We start from the raw sequence: 27,748 nt of genomic DNA on the forward strand, positions 1-27,748 counted from the left end.
GTGGGGCGTGCAATATTATTCAGCCCCCTTGCTTTAATACTTTGTAGCGCCACCTTTTGCTGTGATTACAGCTGCAAGTGGCTTGGGGTACGTCTCTGTCAGTCTTGCACATCGAGAGACTGAAATTTTTGCCCATTCTTCCTTGCAAAACAGCTCGAGCTCAGTGAAGTTGGATGGAGAGCGTTTGTGAACAGCAGTTTTCAGCTCTTTCTACAGATTCTCGATTGGATTCAGGTCTGGACTTTGACTTGGCCATTCTAACACCTGGATACGTTTATTTGTGAACCATTCCATTGTAGATGTTGCTTTATGTTTTGGATCATTGTCTTGTTGGAAGATAAATCTCCGTCCCAGTCTCAGGTCTTTTGCAGACTCCAACAGGTTTTCTTCCAGAATGGTCCTGTATTTGGCTCCATCCATCTTCCCATCAATATTAACCATCTTCCCTGTCCCTGCTGAAGAAAAGCAGGCCCAAACCATGATGCTGCCACCACCATGTTTGACAGTGGGGATGGTGTGTTCAGGGTGATGAGCTGTATTGCTTTTACGCCAAACATAAGTTCGATTTTGGTTTCATCTGACCAGAGCACCTTCCTCCACATGTTTGGTGTGTCTCCCAGGTGGCTTGTGGCAAACATTAAATGAGACTTTTTATGGATATCTTTGAGAAATGGCTTTTTCTTGCCACTCTTCCATAAAGCCCAGATTTGTGCAGTGTACCACTGATCGTTGTCCTATGGACAAAGTCTCCCACCTCAGCTGTAGATCTCTGCAGTTCATCCAGAGTGATCATGGGCCTCTTGGCTGCATCTATGATCAGTCTTCTCCTTGTTTGAGCTGAAAGTTTAGAGGGACGGCCGGGTCTTGGTAGATTTGCAGTGGTCTGATGCTCCTTCCATTTCAATATGATCGCTTGCACAGTGCTCCTTGAGATGTTTAAAGCTTGGGAAATCTTTTTCTATCCAAATCCGGCTTTAAACCTCTCCACAACAGTATCTCGGACCTGCCTGGTGTGTTCCTTGGTCTTCATGATGCTCTCTGCGCTTTAAACAGAACTCTGAGACTATCACAGAGCAGGTGCATTTATACGGAGACTTGATTACACACAGGTGGATTCTATTTATCATCATCAGTCATTTAGGTCAACATTGGATCATTCAGAGATCCTCACTGAACTTCTGGAGTGAGTTTGCTGCACTGAAAGTAAAGGGGCCGAATAATATTGCACGCCCCACTTTTCAGTTTTTTATTTCTAAAAAAAGTTTAAAATATCCAATAAATTTCGTTCCACTTCACAATTGTGTCCCACTTGTTGTTGATTCTTCACAAAAAATTACAATTTCATATCTTTATGTTTGAAGCCTGAAATGTGGCAAAAGGTTGAAAAGTTCAAGGGGGCTGAATACTTTTGCAACCCACTGTAGCCTAGCTGGTTCAGATGAGTTATAAAATGAAAAAAATAGTACTATTAATAATCTACATGGAAATCTAAAGCTGAATTACAGAGTGCCTGGAACATAAAGATGGAAAACAACTTGTTTTTTAGATGTAAAGCACAGTGTTGTGGCTTTGGAACGCTCTCACTCATTTAGCAGTCTGAAATTTCCCCACATGAGCTGGTGTTAGCATACACGTTGATTTTGTGTGCATCACTCGAAGAGAAGAAACTGTTATAAACCCACACCAGCAGGAGCTCACAAATGCATGTTTGGAGCTTTCAAAAGAAAAGGTGAAATACTTTATTAACAAAAATGTGTGATTTTTTTAAATAAGTAAATATCATGCCAATCACCCACACCCAAGCCTATACAAACAACATGAGAACCAGCAAAACAGCTCTGTGTTGGTCTGTAATAACCCAGAGACTGGAGAAGTGAAAGCTGTGCTTTCTCAGATTGAATTGATTACATACCAGACGCAATGTGACACACACTTATCTAGCTCATCATTTATCTAAATCTTACTACAAAAAGTTCCTCTAAGGCTCCAGATGATAATTCACAGATACTGAGTTTACGGAGCCGATGCAGGGTTCATTTCTCCATCCGAGCAATTATCTCTCCTCACATAAATTCTCAGCCATCCAGCTGTGTTAGGAGGGTGTTTTACACTTCGCCCTGTGAGTGGTTAGTGTTCATCACACGCTGAAGGAGTTATAATTACCTCCACGATGAAGGTGTGTTTGGTTGTCAGTGTTTCTGCTGAGGAAGATGAGATTAGAGATAAATGCACTGGCATTTGATGAAGATTCAACCACATGGCTGGGACTTTCTATATCGATTTGAATCCATAAGCTGCAGCCTTGTGAAGGGACAGTGAAAAATTATTGTGCGTCAGAGCTGAAATACAGATTCAGGAGATAACCAGATATACTTTAACTGAAGATAGGGATCAGGGTTCTAAAGTATAGATGAAGGCCAGTTGGCACAGAGAGGAAAGGCTGAGGTTTACTGCTATGACAAATAAGAAGTTTGAGATGAGCCATTAGAAGTTTAATGTTGTTGTCATTGTGCTGTACATTTGATTTACATGAACTAATTCATAACTTTCACATTTAACTTTTTTATGGACCATTTTTATGGACAGACTCACATCTATTCGTCTATTCATCTGTTTGCCTCTCTATGAGTCTGTCGGTCTGTCAATCCATTCATACATCCAACCTACCCACATACCTACCTCCATGTATCCATCCATCTACCTATTAATCCACCCATCCACCCACCAATCCCACTATCGGTCCACCCACCCATCCACTCAACAATCCATCCGTCCTGTTATCCATCCATCCACCCACCAATTCAACCACCAGTCAACCCACCAATCCAACCATCAGTCTACCCACCATTCTACCCAACCACCCACCGGTGTCACAACCGGTCCACCCGCCCATCCACCCAACAATCCGCCCATCCATCCTTTTATCTATCCACTCACTAATCCAACAACCTATCTACTCACCAGTCTACCCACTATCTGTCTGTCTATCTATGTATTTACCAATCTATCAGCAGGTCTGTTTGTCTGTCTGTCTGCCTGTTTATAGATCTAGTCTTGTGTATTATAGTGACCCTATAGGTTTTAGTCTGTTTATCAAAAAATTCTGAATATATGGTAAAAATTTAAAGGATGTTTTTTTTTCTTTCTGCAAAGCAAGGCTTCCCACGACAGTAACTTTTCATCAGATTCAAATCATGCTGAAATATCATATATCATAATCATAATATATCATAATATATCATCTCCTCTTCTACTTACAAACACTGATGTGGTATTGATTGAATGTTTAGAATCTGCATTTTCCACAGCGTTTCTCCACTTGAACAATGAGGCACAAATAAATCATATAATATTACAATATGTGTTAATCACAGATGATAATTGAGATTCTGAGGGCTAAAGATTGAAAGGATGAAGTCAGAATGTCCAGCAGTATGGCCCTAAGTCATCTTAAAATGTTGAACATGCAGTAAAAGTTCACTAGATTGGGAGATATGTGGTGGTTGCAGAATAAAATCCTACAAATCTGATAAAAAAAAAAAACCTTGACAGTCAGCGACATATTTCGTGGTGTTATTTCACATATCTCATTTTGTAAACATTTACCCATCTCTGCAACGTTCACGACAATCAGTTAGTTCTTCTGCAGAAGTCAACTTGTAATTTCTTGCATGTGTCATGAGCGTGCTGCACTTTTATCGTGGCTTTGAAGCTTATGCCCCTTCCTCTGCATCGTGTCAATAAGACGTGAGTGAGCGGATCCTGGCCGTCAGCTCTGCCTGACATTTCCTGATCCCGGTTCATTTGAAGTTGAGCCTTTTATTGCAGGTGCATTTTAAATCGGCCCCGTCTGAAGATAAGAAATGCTGTTTATCTGTCATTCCGGAATAAATAAAAGAAAGCAGCGGCTGAAGCTGGGCTCTGTAGCTGCTGTTCACTCATCATAGCAATTACGCTGAGCAGATTAGCACAGATGAAAATATAACATGTTGTCAAATAATGAAATCACTCTTATTGACATGGTGCCACCGCCCATTCATTAAAATCTCAAAATCTTAATGACGATCATCAGTTCATTAATGGCAACAATGATTTACGGCCGTGTCTCTTCTTATTACTGCAGAAATTACTTCTTTCATTTTTGCTTTTCAGAAAACTTCTTGAAGTCAGCGTTAATGGGAAATTGTAGCGCTTGTACCGTGATGCTCAGTGATCACAAAATAGTATATGGACACATTAACCATCAATAAACTTTCAAGGCCCCATTATATTTTCAAAATAAGAGTTTATGTAAACAAGGTTCAAAGCATACCATTCACTTCCCAGTTCTACAGTCCACATATGAAAACAAAGCCTGTAAAATAGCCTGTTTTGAATTCACTTTTGGGATGTCACGAAAACCAACACGTTTACATACATCCGCATATTCACTCTACAACAGTCTAATGCCACCTATTAATGCTGAGGTTTTAAGGAGTGCTTCACCAAAGAGTTTCTACACAGGAGAACTTCAAAATTAAGTTCCTGTAGAGCTTTTGTGCAGTTATATAGAAAAATGCACTTATTTTTTGAACAACCTCATTTAATAGTTCAGCACTGCTGTTATATTATTAAGATATCAGTATCAGAAATGCTAATCAATCAGCACTCAGTATATGAAATGCTAATCAATCAGCACTCAGTATCAGAAATGCTAATCAATCAGCACCCAGTATCAGTAATGCCCAACTAATCAGCACTCAGTATCAGTAATGGCAACTAATCAGCACTCAGTATCAGTAATGCTAATCAATCAGCACTCTGTAACAGTAATGCTAATCAATCAGCACTCAGAATCAGTAATGCCAACTAATCAGCACTCTGTATTAGTAATGCCAACCAATCAGCACTCAGTATCAGTAATGCCAACTAATCAGCATTCAGTACCAGTAATGCCAACCAAACAGCACTCAGTATCAGTAATGCTAATCAATCAACACTCAGTATAAGTAATGCCAACTAATCAGCACTCAGTATCAATAATGCCAACTAATCAGCATTCAGTACCAGTAATGCCAACTAATCAGCACTCAGTATCAGTAATGCTAATCAATCAGCACTCAGTATCAGTAATGCTAACTAATCAGCACTCAGTATTAGTAATGCTAATCAATCAGCACTCAGTATCATTAATGCCAACTAATTAGCACTCACTATCAGTAATGCTAATCAATCAGCACTCAGTATCAGTAATTCCAACCAATCAGCATTCAGTAACAGTAATGCCAATTAATCAGCACTCAGTAGCAGTAATGCTAATCAATCAACACTCAGCATATGTAATGCCAACTCATCAGCACTCAGTATCATTAATGCCAGCCATTCAGCACCCAGTAGCAGTAATGTTAACCAATCAGCACTCAGTAGCAGTAATGCTAATCAATCAGCACTCAGTATCAGTAATGCCAACTAATCAGCACTCAGTATCAGTAATGCTAATCAATCAGCACTCTGTATAAGTAATGCCAACTAATCAGCACTCAGTATCAGTAATGCTAATCAATCAGCACTCTGTATAAGTAATGCCAACTAATCAGCACTCAGCATCATTAATGCCAACTAATCAGCACTCAGTATCAGTAATGCCAACTAATCAGCACTCAGTATCAGTAATACCAACCAATCCATACTCGGTATCAGTAATGCCAACTAATCAACCCTCAGTGAGAGTAATGCTAATCAATCAGCACTCAACATCATTAATGCCAACTAATCAGCACTCAGTATCAGTAATGCTAATCAATCAGCACTCTGTATAAGTAATGCCAACTAATCAGCACTCAGTATCAGTAATGCTAATCAATCAGCACTCTGTATAAGTAATGCCAACTAATCAGCACTCAGTATCAGTAATGCTAATCAATCAGCACTCAGCATCATTAATGCCAACTAATCAGCACTCAGTATCAGTAATGCTAATCAATCAGCACTCTGTATATGTAATGCCAACTAATCAGCACTCAGTATCATTAATGCCAGTACTTCCAAACTATATTTCCAAACTTAAAGGAAGGTCCTGGAGAAATGGTCATTTTGCAGTCTTGTTTTTGGTACAATACTTTCTTGTTTCTTGTTTAATGGTAGAATAGCAGAGTTGGAGCAGAGTGATTACAAAATGATTTAAGCAAGGAGTTTATCACTTTTACCATGTTTACTACTCCACTTGTGTACTCTGGTCTTGCCCATGAGGTGTTTGAGGTCACGTGATAATTTATGCTGAGCACCTCTACATATAATGTTAATAAATATGTTATTAAATATTTAACATTTATTTAACGTATTTATAACATATTTAATAACATATTGAAATTTGATTTCTATTGTGTTTAAAAGTTTAGGTGCCAAACTGATCAAACAGCATGCTTTGTTGATTTTGCAAGTGAAAATAAGTGAACACATCCTCTACAGAGAACACATTTCTGCACAATTTCATGCACAATTACTGTTTATTTCCTGAATTTAAGTTATTGGTGGTAAAATACAGCATAAAATGTGGCTTGTGCAAAAATTACGAAACCTTTTATACATTTTCATCCATCCATCCATCCATCCATCCATCCATCCATCCATCCATCCATCATCTTCCGCTTCTCCGGGGTTCGGGTCGCGGGGACAGCATCCTGAGCAATGAGGCCCAGACCTCCCTTTCCCCAGCCACTTCCACTAGCTCCCTGGGAGGGATTCCGAGGCGCTCCCAGGCCAGCTGGGCGATATAGTCACGCCAGCGTGTACTGGGTCTTCCCCGGGGTCTCCTCCCCGGTGGACTTGCCTGTGACACCTCCCAAGGGAGGTGTCCAGGAGGCATCCTAACCAGATGCCCGACCCACCTCTCGACGTGGAGAAGCAGCGGCTCTACTTTGAGTCCCTCCCGGATGACCGAACTTCTCACCCTATCTCTGAGGGAGAGTCCAGACACCCTGCGGAGGAAACTCATTTCGGCCGCTTGTATTCGCAATCTCGTTCTTTCGGTCATTACCCAAAGCTCATGACCATAGGTGAGGGTGGGAACGTAGATCGACCGGTAAATCGAGAGCCTTGCCTTATGGCTCAGCTCTTTCTTTACCACAACAGACCGGTAAAGAGCCCGCATCACTGCTGACCCAGCACCAGTCCGCCTGTCAATCTCCCGCTCCCTTGTACCATCCCTCGTGAACAAGACCCCGAGATACTTGAACTCCTCCACTTGAGGCAAGAGCTCATCCCCGACCCCCACCCCGATTTGTTCATTACATTAAATTTTTCATTAAAATATTTGCACTAAAACTGCAGTTTATGGCTGTTTTTCTTACAGAGGTGTTGGTGAGACTGTGTTCATTGATGAGAACTTAGAAGTGTACTAACACACTGAATGCAACCTGTGGAAGTATGAAAAAAACTTCTCAAGTCATAACAATCTGAACCAAACCAGCTGCATTTTGAAATTTAGACCATTTTAGAATGTTCTGTTTAAAATAAATGACATTTTATACATAAAATAACATAAGCTCACGTTTTCTCTCCATGTTAAGTGGAGGTGGGAGGGGAAGGCGAAACATATTATTAGTTAATATTATTTTGCTCCACTCGCTGGTGCACAATGACATCACGAGACATGTTAGAGGTATTTAAATGTAAAGTCATTCGATTTTGACAGAAGACAACAAGAAAACAAGAATTTTTTTTAAAAATGTACGATATGATGAATTGTGTTTAATACAAGCAGAGATGCGAACTAACAAGGTAAACAAGCTCCATTCTGATTTCAGGTGGACTGTAAGCTTTAGTGCTGAGCTGTAAGAACAGTAGAAATCGATATTTGCAGCACTGCTCAGGCTTGTTGCTGGCGGTGGCCATTGTAAAATCGCTGGCTGGCTGTCAGGCTGCTCATCTTTAGACCTTGAGTTTCTCTTTAGCGTGTTATCAGGGCTGCGGAGGAGCGCAGGCTGTTACTGATGATGCTGGCACTGTAATTTGGCTCCTCTGTGCTGAACGATGCCTTCATTTTTCTCCAGAGAAACAATAGAGTGTCACTCTGAGCTGCTTCCTCATCTCAACTGGACAACACCGCAAGGACATCTGTTTCTCTCTCCTTCTCTCTCTTTTTCTTTCTTTCTTCTTTTCATTTTTTCTCTGTCTGCCTCTTTTTTTCTCATTCCCCTTTTCTCCCTTTCTTTTCTCTCCATTTTTTCTCCCTCCCTTTCCTTTCTCTCTCCCCCTTTGTATCTCTCTGCCTTTTCTCTTTCTCTCCCCTTTTCTCTTCATCTTTCTTCTGCCCTCTCTCTCTCTCACTCTCTCTCTCTCTCTCTCTCTCTCAATGTCTTAGTATAATGTTTGTGTGGTTTTATGTATCAAAAACAGTCATATTTCATTTTAATCACTCCATCCTCTCTTTATCCCTTTATCAAACAGGCTGTTTTTGTTATTGTGCCTTGTAAGACTGTTATATGTACATGAGCTCTGTTCTGATTGACTGCCCTGTATTGTGCTTCATTCAAAAAGCAGTCCAGGCTTAAACACTTATTACTTCAGAGTCAGTGGGTGCAGATTCATTGAAAATGTCTCTGTATTTATGACATCAAAACTAAGATGAATTTAAAGCAGGTTGTTTTTGCAGCTTAGTTTCCATATGTGGACTGTATGGACTGAGGAGTGAACAGAACCCTTTGGAACAGTAACAGTGTTCACACTGTTTACAACAAAAGCTACAAAAGTTTGTTGCATAGCTAAAAGCAGCAGAACTCCTCTTCATGTCAGAATTGTTTTGGAATTTTTCTCCATGCTTGCAGAAAACAGTTTTTTTCATACAAAGTCATAAACCACATCAGCAAGTCTATCAGAACAGGTTCCAACCACCAGGCTGCAGGCTCGTACCAGGCTGTGGATCATTTTATTCTGGGCTGCAACAGGGAAGAGTTAACGGCTTAACTGCTGAAATCTAATGTTTTAATATTAACATAGTTATAATAATATAGTAAGTGTTTTTTTTATTTAGGGCTTTATTCTTCTATTCAGTTTTATGGAATTTTTGACATGAAGGTGTACATCAGGGATCTGTATGGCTGTTTGTGTGTGTGTGTGTGTGTGTGTGTGTGTGTGTGTGTGTGTGTGTGTGTGTGTGTAGGTTGTTCTTGGCTGCTTTCAGCAGAAGACATAAAAAATGACAGTATTACAAATGATTTATTGGCACTGCAAACACACACACACACGCACGCACACACACACACACACACACACACACACACACACACACACACAAGCCTTCTTTATCAGGGATTCCCAATTTTTTGCAACTCACAGCCTACACAACCATCCTCAAAGCTTTTGTGGCCCTCAAGAAGTTTTATCATCTAGCCTATGAAATTTCACTTGACCATATAATCACGCAGCAGAATAAACAGTAAAATGGATAAATTCCGTAAATTATAGAAAAATGTTATACACTGACCTGTACTGAAAATCTAAAAATAATGATAATAGTTTTCATATTTAAAGTGATCAGTTTGGTTAAATGTCTGCATATTGCACTTGTATGCTATTAATAAATAAATAAACAAGACTGCCAACAGCCCTCTTACAGTACCACCAAGGCTAACCAAGGCTGAAAGCCCCTCTTCTATACGTTTTTACTTTGTTTTTGCTGTTTGCCCCAAGCATGTACAACATAATCATTTTCATCTCTTTACGACCTGTAGCCTGCTGTTCATCTCAGAGAACTTCTTCTTCTTTCTCTACTTCCTCAGTGACGATCTCACATATAAATACAACACTTCTACATAATTATCTGCTAACAGAATACAATAGAACGCCAGTAGGGAGGAGTTTTTAATTGCTCTCTGCCTAACTGCTAATAAGCATTTTCTGACACTCCTGGGCGACCGCCTGGCAATCCAAACAGCAGACTGAGAGGCACGCTTGGTGGTAATGCACAAGAGCAATTAATTTTCTGGATTAGGGCCTTGTAATCACTGATCTGTGGAGCAAATCAGAGAGCGGAGACGATATCACAGGAACGCAGCCAAAACCCTGCCAAAAGTCTCCATTTGTGTCCCCGCTGTCTGAAACGCCTCGTTTATCTCCACCATGTTCATGTGGGTTCAAACGCAGGAACTACAAAGCTCTGTTTCCCACCTAGCCATTCTGGACCATGTTTGGAATAGTTGTGACTGATTAACCCTCCTAGATCCCCCATGACCTGTATGCCTTGAAACACCTCCTTTTGCACTCTGCAGAACTGTTTCTGAGTTCGTCAACCTTCAGTGGGAGTAATGCTAATCAATCAGCACTCCGTATCAGTAATGCCAACTAATCAACCCTCAGTGGGAGTAATGCTAATCAATCAGCACTCCGTATCAAGCTCATTGCAACAAGTGAAGAAATTGTGTGGAATGTGCAGATTCTAGAATTTCTGTCCATACCAGATGTGTGTTAATAGGTAGCAGAGAGGAGATTTGATTATGCTTTGAAATTGATGAAAAAGTGTTCATAGGAACGAAAGACCTTTAGATTTTTGTCAAGTTTTTGTCTTTGAAACAAATGGAAAAAGTCAGAAGTGCAAACACACAGTCCAAACAAGTAAATTGAATGTGAATGTAGGCTTAAGGATAAATATGCAGTGCAAATTGAATAGCAAAACAATAATAGCTTGCAGACCCTGAATCCATATTCCAGTCCTGGATTTTGCAGCTCCTGGTAGGTAGGAGCCTAGCTGGTTAGTCTCACCAGCTAAATAAATTCTGTTTTTCTAACAGTCAGTGCAGTACAGAGCAGTATGGTTACTAACCTGAACCCAGAACTCTCCTTACTCTGGTCAAATACCTATATCCATGTAACAGATCCATAAACGATTGCAAAGTTTTTCTGGCAACATAAATCATTCCCAGCTACCATGACTGACATTAAAATTTCCAAGTGGCAACTTTGACACATAGAGACTCAATCTGAATGGAACTGACAAAATACTGATAGCTGTGGTCAGCTTAGTTTACTACAAATATCAGACTCTTCATCCACGTGCTGACGGAGCATCTGAGCCTAAGTCTGGTGGCCAATCAGTTATGCCAGCATTTCAGTTAGCTACCAGTGCTCGCAAAATACAAGACTAGAATCTGTATTCACGCTCCAGATTGGAAAAAAGACCTCTGTTCTGACACTTTAAGGAGTCGAGTGGTGTGTTGTTTGTTTACCTGCAAGTCAGAGCATATGCTGACCAGGCCCCTGGTCAGGAACCGGCAGGACACTGCTCTGGGCTTTGAGTGTGAGCAGGTTATGAGCACTTTGTTTGTTTTTTAGAGGGCTGTTTGCTGGAGGACTTTGCTGATAAAGACTTTAGGTCAGTGTTGTGGTCAGAACACAGCAGGATTAGTCAGTACAGAAGTAACAAGCCAATATTCTGGAAGAACATCAAGGTCACAGCTAGAGGTAAAAAAAATGCATTGAGCTGAAAGATTCAGTTACACAAGACAGTGTAAATAATTACTGCAGTAACATCAGTGTGTTCAGTGAATAATTCTACATTGTATTAAAAGATTTGAACTGAATTGAATCAAATTGTGGTAAATGATCCTTCATGGCATTCTGAATCAGTTTTGGAATTTAAGAGAATCGTTGTGAGGTCAGAAATTTACACCCCTACACTGCATAAAATGATATGATTTTACATCTAGTCTACATGTAATATTTTTCATTAATTCAGCTTATTTGTAGATGTTTTTACTTATTTTAAGTGATTTGTTTGAGTATAACTGTTTTATTCCTTTGACAGATCATTTTGCTTTTTTCAAGGATCATTTCATGAAACAAGTCAATTTATCAGCTGATGGAATAATGTTTAGGAGTAATTACTGAGATTGTTTATAGATGAGAGGCTCCTGTTGTAGTGTATAGAAGTGTTTACTGCAGTCTTTTATATACTATTATCTCCTATTCTAGGGCATAGAATCATTTACTGAGGCCATGTATGGGCCAATATCTTCTAGTGTATGAAAGTATTTATTGAGGTTGTTTATTAAGATTAAGTGATAAGTGATACTTTTTTGATCCCACAACCGGGGAAATTCCACCTCCGCATTTAACCCATCCGTGAAGTGAAACACCACATACACACTAGTGAACACACATGCAATAGGGGGCAGTGAGCACACTTGCCCGGAGTGGTGGGCAGCCCTATCCACGGCGCCCGGGGAGCAGTTGGGGGTTAGGTGTCTTGCTCAAGGACACCTCAGTCATGGACTGTCAGCTCTGGGGATCGAACCAGCAACCTTCTGGTCACAGGGCCAGCTCCCTAACCTCCAGCCCATGACTGCCCCCGGATGGACTAGTATCTCCTATATTAGTTTGTATACAGACTAATTTCTCCTATTCTGGAGTATATGATCATTTATTGAGGTTTCTTATGGACTATAATAATATATAATATATAATAATAATTTTCTAGACTTAACTTAAAAAAGGAAATAGAGGCTTCACCAGGGCAGTTTTAAAACATCTGGAAAAGCACCTGTAGACAGAGTATGGTTTACAATTTTAAGGAATGAAGTAGGAGCAGGTTCAAGATAACATGTGGACAAACGTATTTGTTTGTAACATTAGTTAGCTCCTGATGATTGATAACAGAGTATGATGTCATCATTGATGTAGGCAGTTTATCAGAAAGGTTATTGGCACTAGTTTTAGTTGGCTAAGCTACGCTCTGTTGTATCAAGTCTGTTTTATTTTGAAAATGAATTGCAAGCTCCTTGTATATTTTAGAAGATAAAGCACCACCCACCTCACTAGTAGACAAGGGTTAATTAGTTGATCTATGGTGGATAAAAAAAGAGTTTGGTATTGTCTGTGTTTATTAATTACCTTCTTAGAATCTCCTCTTCTGGTGTATAGAATAATTTATTGAGATGATCTGTGAAATATCTCCCATTTTAGTGTGCAGTAGTGTTTAATAAGGTTGTTTATGGAGTTTTCTAGCCTATAGAAGTGGTTATTGAGGTTGATTATGGACTATGGATTATGATTATTTCCTATTCTAGACTATAGAAGCTATTTTTGAAATTGTCTTCTAGCGTATAGAAGGATTTGTTAATGTAGTTTATAGACAACTATTTCCTATCTTAGTATAAAGAAGTGTTCATTGAGGTTGTTTATGGACTAACATCTCCCATTGTAGTGTATAGGTATAGTTTTGGAGGTTGTGTATAGACTAATATTACCTCCTAGACTTATTGTAGTATATATGATTGTTTATTGATTGCCATATCAGTGGAGGTTGTGCTGAGTCTAATGATAGACCTGTAATGCTTGGTGCTTTAATAAATAGAACAACTTAGCAAAACACAATGTTGCAGAAAAGAAAGACCTTAATGTAGGACTGAAAGAGTTAAAGGGAAGATATTGTGCAGATGTCATGCTGAAGGGCATGATCGAGGTATAACTGTGAGAGAAATAAAGAATTTGATGGCATTCTCCTCAGTTGGCCAAATTAAATCCAGTTCATTTGCTCAAATTGAAATTCACAGCTGAATTCAAGTGGCTCTTTGTACATCTCACTGAGGTGCCGCTATTAATACCCTGCCATGAAAGAGCCTAATATTAAAACAGCTCAGTGTCTGAGTCCGCTGCTCATCTCATGCACTATATATTCTCCTGCAACTCATCACAGGTCAATCATAAAGTTGGAGTTATTTACGACATGACATCAAACCTCATATCCCTGAAATTCAGCACTAAATCTGAGTGTCCTCATGTCTTCAGCTCAGGAGGTCAGTCCTAATTGTCCCTATATATGGGTGAGTGTTCCTGCATTTTCAGAAAAAAATTGCCTGAACTTTGTGTTTTTTTTCCCCCTTGACCCAGTATTGCTTGGCTACACCACATTTCTGCGAGATGCCCTGTAAAGCCTGAAATAATCATTTAAAAGTCAGAGGTGTCAGGAGTTTTTTGGACCACATCAGATATCTTTATATGTGTACTGTGTCACACATGCAGGCTCAAAACAATCATCAGGTTTGGAGCATTTCCATTGGTCCATTCATTATGAAATATTCACTTTGTAATGGACAGCTGGCATTTTCAGATTATGTGTAAAAAAGAAAAGACAAATATGGAGATACAGGATTTTGTCCTGACAGTAGCGATATGTGTAAGCCCTATGGGATTTTTTGTTCTAGCATTGTATAAAAACAAGTCTGGGTGTGTTTGTATTTTATAGGTGACCTGCTGCGGTCAGGCCGGATCACTGGACTGACAGTTAATGGTGGCTGGTCAGCCTGGAGCTCCTGGAGCCAGTGCAGCCGAGACTGCAGTTCAGGCATCCGGAGCCGAAAGAGAACCTGCACCAACCCCAAACCCAAATATGGTGGGACATCCTGTCTGGGACCTGCCCAGGAGTACCAGGAGTGCAATACAACACCCTGCCCAGGTATATAAAAGAGCCATAACCATTAGTCAACAAAACCACTATTAAATCTAAATCTCTTAGGTCAGAAAATTAGCAAAGTGATATGGCTTATACTGTTTTGTTGCACCAAAAAATTGCTTGCCCCACAGACTGTCAGAGAAAGCAAATACCAAATATTTTTTCAGTTAATTTTACTACACAAATAATAGACTTCTTCTTAGTCCAGGTCTAATTCAGCTTTGAGAGCTGACACCACAGAGCATATAATGTAAATCCTAAAGCTTTCGTCATATATAATAGCTACTGTTGTCAGTTGTTTCTTCAGTTCATTGCAAAGAACTGTTAAGCTGTTGCAAACCAACAAAGTTGCACCAAAGTTTGCACCAAAGTTTTGGCCGAAAATGACTTTTTTTGTTGTTTTTTTGGGTGAAATGTTTGACCAAAAGAAGCAATAAACCTACAACAATGAGTAATCTCAGATACATTACAGAGCAGCAGCAGATCAACAGTCAAAATATCAACCACATGAAACTATTTCACAGTGTCTTTTAGGAACATTAAACCCAAGATTTACAATCTTCATAATGTTCATGTGGAGTATTACAAGGAGTTACAATACTCAACAACTTCAGCTCAATATATAGAATGCAGCAAAACAACACAGGTGGAAATCAAAGTTTCTGTGAGCATGCCTGTACACTCTTTATGAAATGATGAAAACATTTTGCAGCCAAAGTGAAATAATAATTAAGCAATGGAATTAATTGTCTTAACTAAGCAACCATTCTCTGTTGTCAAGAACATACAATTTTGTGGCACATTCTGTTGCCCACATTAGTGCATCACTAATCAATATCCAGTTTTGATCTGGGCATATATATGGACAACAAATGGTGTAAATACATAATTACAGAACATTTATCATTCAGTAACTCCTTATTCACATAATATTGAATTAAACATCTAAAAATACTTTTTCGCAAATATTTCTTAGTTATATTTATATTTAAACTATACTGAATGCGTTCTAATCATAAATAAAATAGTGAAATTATTAATATTGATAAGGGAAGTGATTCCAAACTTTTGAACAGAAAAATTCACATCAATACTCCAACTGTAACCTCTCTTGTGCATGTTATTGCCTTTAGTACTCTTCATTCAAGTGATTATTAAGTGAACACGTCTCATTTTACAGTAGCGTCCCTGAGGCAATCTGTATGTGTTAGAGTGGTGTTGAGCACTGATGAACAGCAAAGCGAACAAAAAGTAAAAAAAGGCCACTTTCATATGTCACACATACATTAGAGTATAAAAGACAATTGCAGCAGTTAGAAAGTGCAAAGACCCTAATTTATTGGCGGAAATGGAGAGAAATCCCTGTGGCATCATTTCATGCAATCACATTTCAGGCTAATTATTCTGCCTGCAACTTGGAGGCAGAATTGTGTCATCTGAAAATTCCAACAATGCGCTCTTTCTCGCTCTAATACAGCAGGAGGAGGAGAGTGTGCCTAATTAAATGAGTGAATGAGTGATACTGGGAGGAAATGTGCTTTCTAAATGGAAATACGCTTCTTAAGTATGAAACGACACCTGGCAGAAGACACTGCGGCAACAGACAATGAGGAATTTCATTTATAATCATTATTAATCAAATGCCCGTCGCCATAGACACCGGACGTCCAAACCTGAGATCTGCTCAACAGAGGCCATCCATCATTGTCTGTGCTGACAAACTGAAAAAGCTGATCGCTTCTGGGCAGGAACCTCCTAATTTCATTTGTAGTGAGGAAAGCTGCATTGCTAATATAAAGGCCACAACAGTGATGGTTTCATATTGTTTCAACTTCAGTGGGATGTTCAGAAGTGAATTAAGAAAGCTGTGTTTGGTATAAAGATTTATAACTGTATTAAAAAAGTATATATTCACTCTTTGTGCACTGTATTAGAAACCCCTACCTTGTTGGTGCATAGAGACTGTGGCTGATGATGCACAGTTTGTTAGTTGTCTAATAGCCCTTCATTAATGGTTAGTTTCTGAGGTAGGTGTTTTTAATAAAGTGGCCAGTGTCTGTAAGCACAAGGTAGGTGTTCCAGTGAGTGAATGTACAACATGCAAGGTTTTTGTTTCTAATAAAGTGTCCATTGAGTGGGCATACAAGGTTTTTGTTTCTCATAAAGTGGCCAGTGAGTGTAAGTACAAGGTAGGTGTTTCTAATAAAATGTCCAGTGAGTGGACGTATAAGTGAGGTGTTCTTAATAAAATGTAAATATTGATATATAGATAATATTAACCATGTCCTTGACCTCACTGAAAAAATACTGAATTCTGTAAGCTTTCCACATTTTTATGGTTTAATGTAAAGGTTTATATTTAAACCCTCCAACTGAACTCACTGCCCCAATTTTTTTCAATTTCACATTCTCTTACTTGGTCTAAAACAGCCTGACAGGGGATGATGTGTAGTGCAAGCTGAATATAAAACTGATTTGGCTGTATTAAACAATCTTTATATGAAAATAAACTTTTCTCAGCTGGTTTGCAAAGACTTATATTAAAGTGTAATCATTGTTATTTTAAGGAAAACAGTATCACATTATTTATACATGTGGGATAGTATTAGTGCCAGTGTTACACCTTTTATTCTCTTCATACAAAGAATATACTTTGATGAATATGAAGCTGCATTTAAGCTAACTATACAAACCCATTTCCAAAAAACTTGGGACAGTATGTAAAATGCAAATAAAAGAGAAACAGTGATTTTTACATTTGCTTTGAACTGTATTCAGACAAAAGCAATCTCAAAACATGATAGTTGTTTTATCTGATCAACTTCTTTTTTTTGTATATATACATTCATTCTCTGATTGATGCTGGAAACACATTCCAAAAAGGTTGGGGCAGTGGGGAAATTTAAGATTAGGAAAAACGTTAAATGTAAACAGAAAAAGTTTAATAAGGTGATGTAATCATTTGTGAGTACAAAAGGAGCATTCAGGAAAGGTCTAGTCTGTTATGATTAATGATGAGCTAAGGCCTGCCACTTGTCAAATGCATGAGCAAATAATCCAGCAGTTTAAGATCAACTTTCCTTTATGTATTTCACCCTTTACAGAGCATAAAATTATAAAAAATTCAGCAAATCTGGAAAAAAAAAACAAGAAGCAAGGCCAAAAACCACAACTGAATTCTCCTGAACTTTGATCTCACAGATGCCACTGCACTAACTGGCATGATTCTGTTGTGGATATCATCGCATGGGCTGAGGAATACTATTAGACACAGAGTGTTGCTGCATCCACAAAGATTGTACTATGTACAATGGTAGCTACATGACACTGCTGACTTCTTTGGGCTCAAAGCTGGACTGCACATGCACATAGAACACATATTTTGGTTTGATAAGTCCATCTTTCAAACTGTTGGTGGAAATAATGGTCATTGTGTTCTATAGGTCAAAAAAATAAAGGAACATCTTGTTACCAGTGTAAAGTTCAAAAATATAATATAGGCACATATAGAGTGACCTGCCTGTCTCCTACTGAAAATGTGTGTCCCATTATGAAGTACGAAATTATAAATAAAATACAACGACGGCCCCATAAGGCTAATCTTTCTAAAGACTGAAGAATGGCAAAAGAAATCTACTTTCAAAACTGGATCACTAGGTGTCTTCAGTCCCCAATTGTTTCCTCAGAGCTGTTAAAAGGAAAGGTGATGTTGTAAGTAAAGGTAATAGTGTTAAACATGCTTCTGTCCCAACTTTTTGGAATGTACTGCAAACATTCGTAAATTAGAGGTTATAAATTAAAACAACAAATATGTGTTTTGTACTGTTTTCAATATAATGCTGCTCAAACTGAATTTACGAATCACTGCTTTTTGTTTTAAATTGTTCTAACTTATTTGGAACTGAGTTTGTGCAGAAAACATTAGCACAAAGCTGCTGTATGATTACTAGACCTTTGAGGATTTTTTTTTACTTAACTGAAAAGTAACAGTGAAAACATTATTGAAAATTTAAGACGAAGGGAAACCTTTCTTTGGCAGCATACACGAACGGTCACACTATTAGAGCTCAGTTTCTCTTGCTTGAACCCATAAAGCCCAGCTGGGACTCGAACTGTGACAGGCTTTTTTGGAAAGCACGTCAGGCCTTTGTTGTACTTTGAAAGAGAGAAAAAGGGAGAAAGAAGTTTCCCAGCTGCCACTGGCCCCTTTCTGAAATAAATGAATCTTTTCTTCCTGGCTGTTGCTCTAGGCTCTGATGGAATGATCAGTCATACGGTGGCAGAAATTGACTGATCTGTCACTTTCCGATAGAGAAATTACAGCAAGGATGACAAAACCCCACGGAGAAGTTCAATTACGCCCCTGCACACCGCTCCCAACTCCTTAAAATCCTCTAAAGAGACTGCTTTCTTTCCCTCCATCGTAATAAAGTGAGAAGAGCATCTACTCTAGATTCATCATACACCTTGTCTGTAGCCGCTGGCTGTTGGCTGTTGATATTTTGCTTAGAAATTGGACTCTCCTTTCACAAATGTAACCTTTTAACCTTTTTACTCAAAAGGAAATAAAGATTAATTATGACTTTTAACTTATTCTTCTTATTAAAGAAACACTGTTGTCTACAGAGATATTGATTAAGCTTAATCCCTGTATAAGAAACATGCCTAAGTGTGGAAGGCTATGTTTCAATTCTCTGACTAGCTCCTTATGTAGTGAATCAGTACATAGTGAATACGAGTTCATGTGCTAGCAAAATCCCTAGTAGAAGGAACCTTGGGACATTGATGGCTCAATTACATGTGACTGTATGTGGGAACAGCATATAATGATGTAGTAAAACCCAACCAGAAAGCTCTTCCAAAGTGCTGTGCTTTACCAATATAACCATTTTTATGATGGGATATTCCAGTCAAACTATACTGGCAAAAGTATTCACTCACCCATCCAAATAATTGAATTCAGGCGTTCCAATCACTTCCATGGCCACAGGTGTATAAAACCAAACACCTAGGCATGCACACAGCATCTACAAACATTTGTGAAAGGAGCTCTGTGAATTCCAGCCTGTAATTCAAGAAGTCCAGTCCTGAAATTTACTCGCTACAAAATATTCCATAGTCAACTGTAGTATTATAACAAAGTGGAAGCGATTGGGAATGACAGCAACTCAGCCACGAAGTGGTAGGCCACGTAAAATGATAGTGCGGGGTCAGCGGATGCTGAAGTGCATAGTGCACAGAGGTCGCCAACTTTCTGCAGTCAATCGCTACAGACTTCCAAACTTCATGTGGCCTTCAGATTAGCTCAAGAACAGTGCATAGAGAGCTTCATGTAATGGGTTTCCGTAATCGAACAACTGCATTCAAGCCTTACATCGCCAAGCACAAGTGTTGAATCCAGTGTTGTAAAGCGCCGCCACTGGACTCTACAGCAGTTCTTTGGAGTGACGAATCCTGCTTCTCATGAGTCTGGGTTTGGTGGTTGCCAGGAGAACAGTACTTGTCTGACTGCATTGTGCCAAGTGTAAAGTTTGGTGGAGAGGGGATTATGGTGTGGCGTTGTGGGGTTTTTTTAGGAGCTGGGTTTGGACGCTTAGTTCCAGTGAAAGGAACTCTTGATGCTTCAGCAGACCAAGAGATTTTGGACAATTTCATGCTCCCAACTTTATGGGAACCGTTTGGGGATGGCCCCTTCCTGTTCCAACATGGCTGTGCACCAGTGCATAAAGCAAGGTCTGTAAAGACTTGGATGAGTGAGCTTGGTGTGGAAGAACTTGACTGGCCTGATGTCAACCTGATAGAACACCTTTGGGAAGAATTAGAGCAGAGACTGCAAGCCAGGCCTTCTTGTCCAATATCAGTGTCTGACCTCACAAATGCGCTTCTGGAAGAATGGTCAACAATTTCCATATACATACTCCTAAAGCTTGTGGAAAGCCTTCCCAGAAGATCTGAAGCTGTTATAACTGCAAAGGGTGGGTCGACATCATATTAAACCCTATGGATTAAGAATGGGATGTCACTCAAGTTCATATGCGTGTGAACGCAGATGAGGGAATACTCCTGGCAATATAGTGTATTTCATGATCATATTACACTAATACAGCTGTGTGTCAGTCACACACATTTAATGCAGTTATGTCTGCCTTCACTCAATTACTGTTAATTCCATTGATTGCCATTAGCATTGCTATAGATAGTAATCATAAAACCTGAAAAAACTGTTGATTTTCCATCAGTATAATGTGTATGAACAATCAGTGATGGCTATGGCTTCGAAATCAACATACAAAGAAAAAGCCAGTTTGATTGGAGGCGTTGAGTCAGCGGTATTCTGATTTTACCAGGTTGAAGTGGCACAAATCCGATTTTTTTTGCCCTAATGTGTCTCAGATCTGATGTTTTCAGGGCTGTGTAGACACGCAAATCTGATGTGTTCAAATACGATCTGCGCCACTTTCACATGTGGTACCACATCAGATACGTATCCAAATGGTGGCCATGTGGCCTTCACATGCTTTTTCCACTACATGTGCACCATCATTCAGCCTTACCATGGCAGCAGCACCGAACAGAAGTTAAAGCCTGTAAACCATGGAAAAGCAACACATCTCACCTTTTTCGCCGTCATCTTGCTCTAATAATGAGCAGCTGACAGCTTATGTTCACAGTGAAGGCTTGATCTGCTGATCTGCTCCTTAGTTTATTTGCTGATGATACACGTGACATGTGAATAGTTTATGTGACATTAATGAGTAGGATGTGCGCATGTGGGTCATTTCAGGACACCAGTTCGTTCACATTGACAAATTTGAGTTGTTTACCTAAATAAGTGTGAACCTTCCTGTCAGAGCGATGGGATTTGAGCAAAAAATTGGATTTGTGCAATGAGGCTTGTAATGTGAACGTACCTAATGTCAGAATAGCATACACTGTGTTTGTTGCTGTTGTAAAATATAGATTAGTTTGTAGGTACGAGGTAGTTAGTGGCTAACGTTAATGTCAAAGCATATAAGTTTAATGATAGAAGTAGCTGATCAGCTACGTAGTTAACAGGTAGCTGTGAACATTTCAACAACCCTTACTTTTTAAGTGTGAAAACATGAACATTTAATATTCAAAGTGAGAGGCAAGTGAGTTTCAAAACTTTTCCAACGTTGAGCTGGAGACACCAAGTTATTTCTGGGTAACACAGTGAACAGTCGATTGGCAGGTCATTACAACTGCAACCTTGGAATCTTCCATCTTGGAATCTCCTACTTTTCACTTTCAGGCAAGATCAGCTGTTTGAGGTCAGGAAAAAAATCTACTTGGAAATCGGAAGCTTCCCAGTTCCCACTTGATCATGTACACAGCAGATACTCACTGGTTTTCCTTGAGCCCTCTGAGTTCCAAGTACAGCTTAGATTGACCCGCCATTCTTCAAGACGCATAGAAGACGAGCATCAAGACTTTTCTCTGTCCTGGCACTCAGGTGGTGGAACAAACTCCCACCAGCTGTCTGAACAGCAGATTCTCTTCCTGCCCTCAAAGACTGAAGACACATCCCTTTTTAGAGCATTAAGTGAGCAGTAATATAAGTAATTATTAAAATATGTTGTATTGCATGTCTAATTCTGTTTATTAGGGTATCAAAATACTTGTTTTCTAGCTATATCTGAGCTCAGGAGTAGCTTTTCTTCTAACCTATTTGTACTACATTCTCTGCGTAGACAGCAAAGCACTTTTTAAGTCGCTCTGGATAAGAGCATCTTCAAAATGGTATAAATATAAATGTAATGCAAATAATGTTTTTACCATATATTTTAGGAACAGTTGGACACCCTAGAAAATGATTACTGCTGTAGAGACTTTGAAACTGACTCCAAGTGACCATTTTATGGCTATTGGTTCTTCATTCTAAGCCATCCTATTTTAATAGTAGTTCAACAAAAAAATCTTTTTTTTTTTTTTGCACAGTTTCCAGCCTTCACCACAGAAGTAGTCCATCAGCCAAGAACTGCTTCTCTGTCTAACGTTTTCTTGACATTGTAGCCACAATTTTGCTTGTACTTTTGTCCGGGCTTATAGATAACAGTATATTAAAAAACACCTCCAAACATTTCTTGGCTGATCAACTACTTTTGGGGTAGCAGGGGGATAATGACATGAATACATGGAGCAGGTCTTCAGACCTGTCTGAGTTCTGATGTTCTGATGTGCTATGAGGTGGAATAGGTGAATAAGTGTGTTTACACTGAGTTAATTAATGCTCAAAGTGGCCAAGCGTTTTGCGGGAGTCGTTAGCCCTGCTGTCGCGGACCATCTCCTCAAGTTCACTGCTCATTTACACCAGAGGAGAGAGAGGACGAGAAAAACACTGTGTTGATGGTTTGTTTGCCCTCATTAATTAGCATCAGGGTCGGGGGCAGTGCAACAGGGAGAAATGAGCCGATCCAAGCGTGTTCAACATCAACAGACACAAAAAACACAATCTCTGTTACCATCAGTTATTTAAATACAACAGACTAGACAGATAGATAGAAAGAATGAGAGATGGATGGGGTGACCAACAGATAGAAACCAATCCTTAACCTTATTTGTATTTTCTTTCCTTCCGTTTTTTTCATACAAATGTGTACATCATATACATTAATATAATAGTCACTAAGCACTTTATAAGGTACACCTGTACACCTACTCATTTATGCAGTTATCAGCCAACTATGTGGCAGCCGTGCATAAAATCATGCAGATACATTCTAGCAACTTCAGGTAACGTTGGAAAATGTGAACTCATTGATTTTGACCTTGTCATGATTGTTGGTGCCAGATGGGCTGGTTTGAGTATTTCTTTACCTGCTGAACTCCTGGGATTTTCAAGCACAACCATCTCTAGAGGTTCCTCAGAAATGTGCAATAAGGAAAAAACATCCAGCAAGTGGAAGTTCTGCAGATGGAAATGGGCGGATGCGCTACAACAGCAGAAGACCACGTCAGGTTCCATTTCTGTCAGTCAAGAACAGAAAGCTGAGGCTGCAGTGGGCACAGGCTCAACAACACTGCACCGATGAAGACTGGATAAAGCATAGCCTGGTCTAATCAATCTCGATTTCTGCTAACACACCGATGTTAGGGTCACAATTTGGCGCCAGCAGCATGAATCCATGGACCTAACCTGCCTTGTGTAAACAGTCCAGGCTGGTGGAGGTGGTGTAATGGTGTGGGGAATCTTTGGAGTACTTTGGGCCTGTTAATACCAGTCAATCATCGATTGAATGTCATAGCCTATTTGTTGTTAACCATGTTCACCCCTTCATTTTTCCTTCAATTTACCCATCTTCTAACGGCTGTTTCCACCATTATAATGTACCATGTCACAAAGCAAAAGTCCTCTCAAACAATTTTCATGGACATGACAATGAGTTCAGTGTTCTTTAGTGGACTTCCCACTGGAAGTCACTGGATCTGAACCCAAAAGAACAGCTTTGGGATGTGGTAGAATGAGTAAAATCTAAAGGAAGTGCATAATGCAGTCATGTCAACAAGGAATAGTCTCAAACGAACATTTCCAACATCTTGTGTCGTCCATGGCACAAAGAATTGGGGCTGTTTTGAGAGCAAAAGGAGGCTGTTCAATTGTATGTTCTAAATGATAATGCTAGTTAACAAGACCACATGTTCTTAACAAATTTAGTATTAGCAATGAGTGAGCTGTGTTGTGTTGTGTGAGGTGAGTGTGGTACATGACCAAGGCATTTATACTTCCTGCTACAGCGAGCATCAACAGCTCTACAGTATTAATTAGAAACAGCTGTTGGAGAAGCAGTTTTGCCTGCTTCTAGTTGGGGTGCAATGCACACACTATGTAAGCCAATTATCTGGCTTACATAGTTTACTGCAGTGCTCCATGAGAAATGATTACCTCAAAAAGATCTGCACTGACACATACTGCACTAAAACAGATTACATTCTACAGTGACAACTCACAGTTTATATTTTGATATAAAATGTTGATTACCAACTCTTAGACATCTAAGAGCTTTTATTGTTTATTATTACATGTATTTAATATAATTATAATATTGAATCAAATGGCAAGTTACCTAATGAATTACATTTACATTTGATTTACATTTGATTGTCTGTATCAATAGGTTTGAGTTTGCATTTCTGATTGAAAAATGACAAAATTCTATAAAATATAATAAAATATCTCCTGTTCTACTTACAAACATAAATGTGGTATTGATTGAAAGTTTGGAATCTGAACTTTCCAGGATTAAAATGTCTACGTTTTAGATATTTCCACAACTATTTTAAGGTGTTGTTAGCAATTACCTTTGTGTCCTCTAACCCTAACCCTCTCTCTCTCTCTCTCTCTCTCTCAGTGGATGGTAGTTGGTCCTGCTGGTCACCTTGGTCCAAATGTTCAGTGACGTGTGGAGGGGGTCATTACATTCGGACCCGGACCTGCAGTAACCCCCCGCCAGCCTATGGAGGGGACATCTGCCTTGGCCTGCATACTGAGGAGGCCCTGTGTAACACGCAGCCCTGTCCAGGTACATACACACATTTATACACATGAACACTCAATCTTGTTTTCATGTTGGATGAGTAATGAAAGCTGCTCCTTGAGATGAACTAATGGGCAAAAAGGGCTAACAAGTGTCACAATGGGTGCTGATGAGACCTAATTGTGTTCATCTCGAGGTATTTTCTTCTCAGTGGCTGATGTGCCAACATGTTATTTATAATAATGTGTTCCAAAGTCTTAAAATCAGTGTCACATTAAGAATTGAAACTATCCATTTTAAGAAAAATATTTTGATGTGTATGATTGTGTTTGTGTTCAAAGCTGTATTTTTGTGCTAAAAAATAGATAGAATTGCAGAAATAAAATTACCAAAACACTTGGTAAAGTTTCTGTAGTGTTATGACTATGTTGGTAATGACAAAATGGAATGTTCTATCATTTATTTTAATAAATAAACATAATTAAGGTATAAAGCCACTCAAAGCAAAAGGATTTTAGTCTGAAGTCCAAGTCAGTTAAAAGCTCGACTCTGACTTGTAACCAGTTTGGTAGAATGATTCATATACATAAATATATACATAGCTCATGCTACTTCGACACATACATCATGTACTTTGACACAAATGGCAAAATCTACATATCTTACAACTGCCACACTTTGCATGCACTCAAAAACCTGCATGATGCAAGCATAGCTCATGCTACTTATACATATGCATCTTTTACTTGGGCACAAATGAAAATAAAAATACATATCTTACAACTGACATGCATTTGCATTCACTCAAAACCTGCATGTGCAGAACATGCAGTATATTGGAATGCATGAAACTATAACTCACACCCATATCCATGCTATTTACCCACAGACGCGCTAACGTATTCAGAAATACATGAGTGCACTCGTTTTCCGTGGATGGTGAAATTACACGCCTGTACAGGCTCTTTGTGTGGTTGCTGCCGGCCATCACTTCAGTCCTAATACTCGGCAGGCTGGTGGAAAAACGAGGGAAAATCAAAATATCACGCTTTACAGAAAAGTGAATGATAGAGTCGAGCATGTGGAGAATAAGGAGGGAGGAAAAGGCAGTCAAACCCTGCAGTACAGTTGGGGGTGGGTGTGGAGGGTAACTCCTGTATTCAAATGTCAGTCCATCCATTAGCCCAAGCCAGACTGAAGCTACAGAATGACCTTTTATTAGCTGTGTTGGCCTCTACCTGTCACACCATTCATTACTATCACCATAGAGGAGAATGCTAATGAAGGTAATGTGAGAGATCAACCACAGACGTTTGTTGATACTGGCTGTTAAATACTACATGGGACAATAACACTGTGGTTCAAAGACAGCTACACAGTCAGTGTGTGTATTTAAAACTGTATCTGCATCATCTTCTCAATTGTTTTAGGGTCACTGTTTTTCAAACAGGATAATTTTACCAAATGTCAGGTGGCGCAACCATGCATTCATAAAAAATATTACAGTTTAACACTGGACCAGCCTAAGCATGAATTATTTTTCCAATATTTTTGAAAGAACTACTGACCTTGGCACTGTGCCATGAAAGACACTTGGGGTCCTCTTTATGACGTAGCATCCTGCCCAAGCATGTCAGAATAAAAGTCTTTGTCAGTTGTACCATGTGACATGTTGAAAGGTTTTAAAGTTGCCCTATTTTGCAGCAGTTAACATTTGTTAAAGATTTCATAAAATCACTCTGTTTTTATAATTACATTATGCTTTTTTTGTTGTTTACTTAATCTGTATATATGGTTGCACGGTCACACATTTTCAGACTTTGGGGGATATAAATGCCCAAGTGAACTGAAACTGAACTGAAAATGATGAAACTTTATCAGTGTTTGCATACTACATCAAACTATTTTATTCAATACAAATTGAAGGTTATATGCTTTTTCCAAAGTATAAGTATCAGAGCCTGTAGAGAAGCAAAAAAGTAACATTCTTTTATTAATATTTCCAAAGAGAGCTGGTCAGACTGGTCTGAGTGGTCCCACTGTGACTCCTCGGGTGTTCAGGTGCGCCTCCGTCACTGTGATGTTCTCTTCCCCACTGGCAACCAGTGTGCAGGAAACAGCAGCGAGAGCCGCGCCTGCCTCATCGAATCCAACTACATCCCAGGTACGCATTCACATACACAGAATGTTTTTTTAGACAATGTAACAATATGCAGTCATACATATGTGAGGTATGTATTATATACAGTACTATACATATACTGCTGTTGTCGGTACAAACCGTATAGCCAATATGGTAACTTTACAGGAGAAGGAAAAAACTTCAAATTATGTCAAAAACTGAAAAACTGCAAAAACAGAGATATGAGGTTTTGTTCCGACAGCGATGTTGCTGTTGTTGGAAGAAAATCTCATATCTCCATTTTTTTAAGTTTTTCAGTTTTCTCATGTAAAGTTACCATTTTGGAGATACAAGGTTTTGTTCCAACAACAGTGTTATATATATATAATATATAAATACACTCCAGAAGCTCCACTTACTGTATAGGAACACTTTACTGTTCTGCAATTCCAGACTGTAGTCCATCTGTTTCTCTGCATATTTTGTTAGTCCCCTTTGACCCTGTTCTGCAGTGGTCAGGACCCCCACAGGACCACTGTAGGGAAGGTATTATTTGGGTGGTGAATCATCAGTGCATACCTGCTTATGGTGGTCCTGTGGGGGCCCTGATAATTGGAATTACAATTGAAAGGGGGCTACAAAGTCTGCAATTGTAGAACTACAGTGCGTCTGTGACTGTACATGTCCTTATGTATGTGTGTGTGT

General features: G+C 39.2%; 1 protein-coding gene across 2 annotated transcripts in view; it reads left to right on the top strand.

Annotated features, from left to right (window-relative positions):
- sema5a (sema domain, seven thrombospondin repeats (type 1 and type 1-like), transmembrane domain (TM) and short cytoplasmic domain, (semaphorin) 5A) overlaps positions 1-27,748 on the top strand; it is a 246,127-nt gene that overhangs the window by 206,458 nt on the left and 11,921 nt on the right. For both annotated transcript variants that reach the window (XM_017696239.2, XM_017696238.2), the window contains exons 17-19: positions 14,219-14,428; positions 24,796-24,966; positions 26,930-27,085. In XM_017696239.2, the coding sequence (XP_017551728.1) occupies positions 14,219-14,428; positions 24,796-24,966; positions 26,930-27,085 (537 nt within the window). The remainder of the gene's footprint in view (positions 1-14,218; positions 14,429-24,795; positions 24,967-26,929; positions 27,086-27,748) is intronic.

Source organism: Pygocentrus nattereri, chromosome 24 (assembly GCF_015220715.1).
Source record: "Pygocentrus nattereri isolate fPygNat1 chromosome 24, fPygNat1.pri, whole genome shotgun sequence".
NCBI lineage: Eukaryota > Metazoa > Chordata > Actinopteri > Characiformes > Serrasalmidae > Pygocentrus > Pygocentrus nattereri.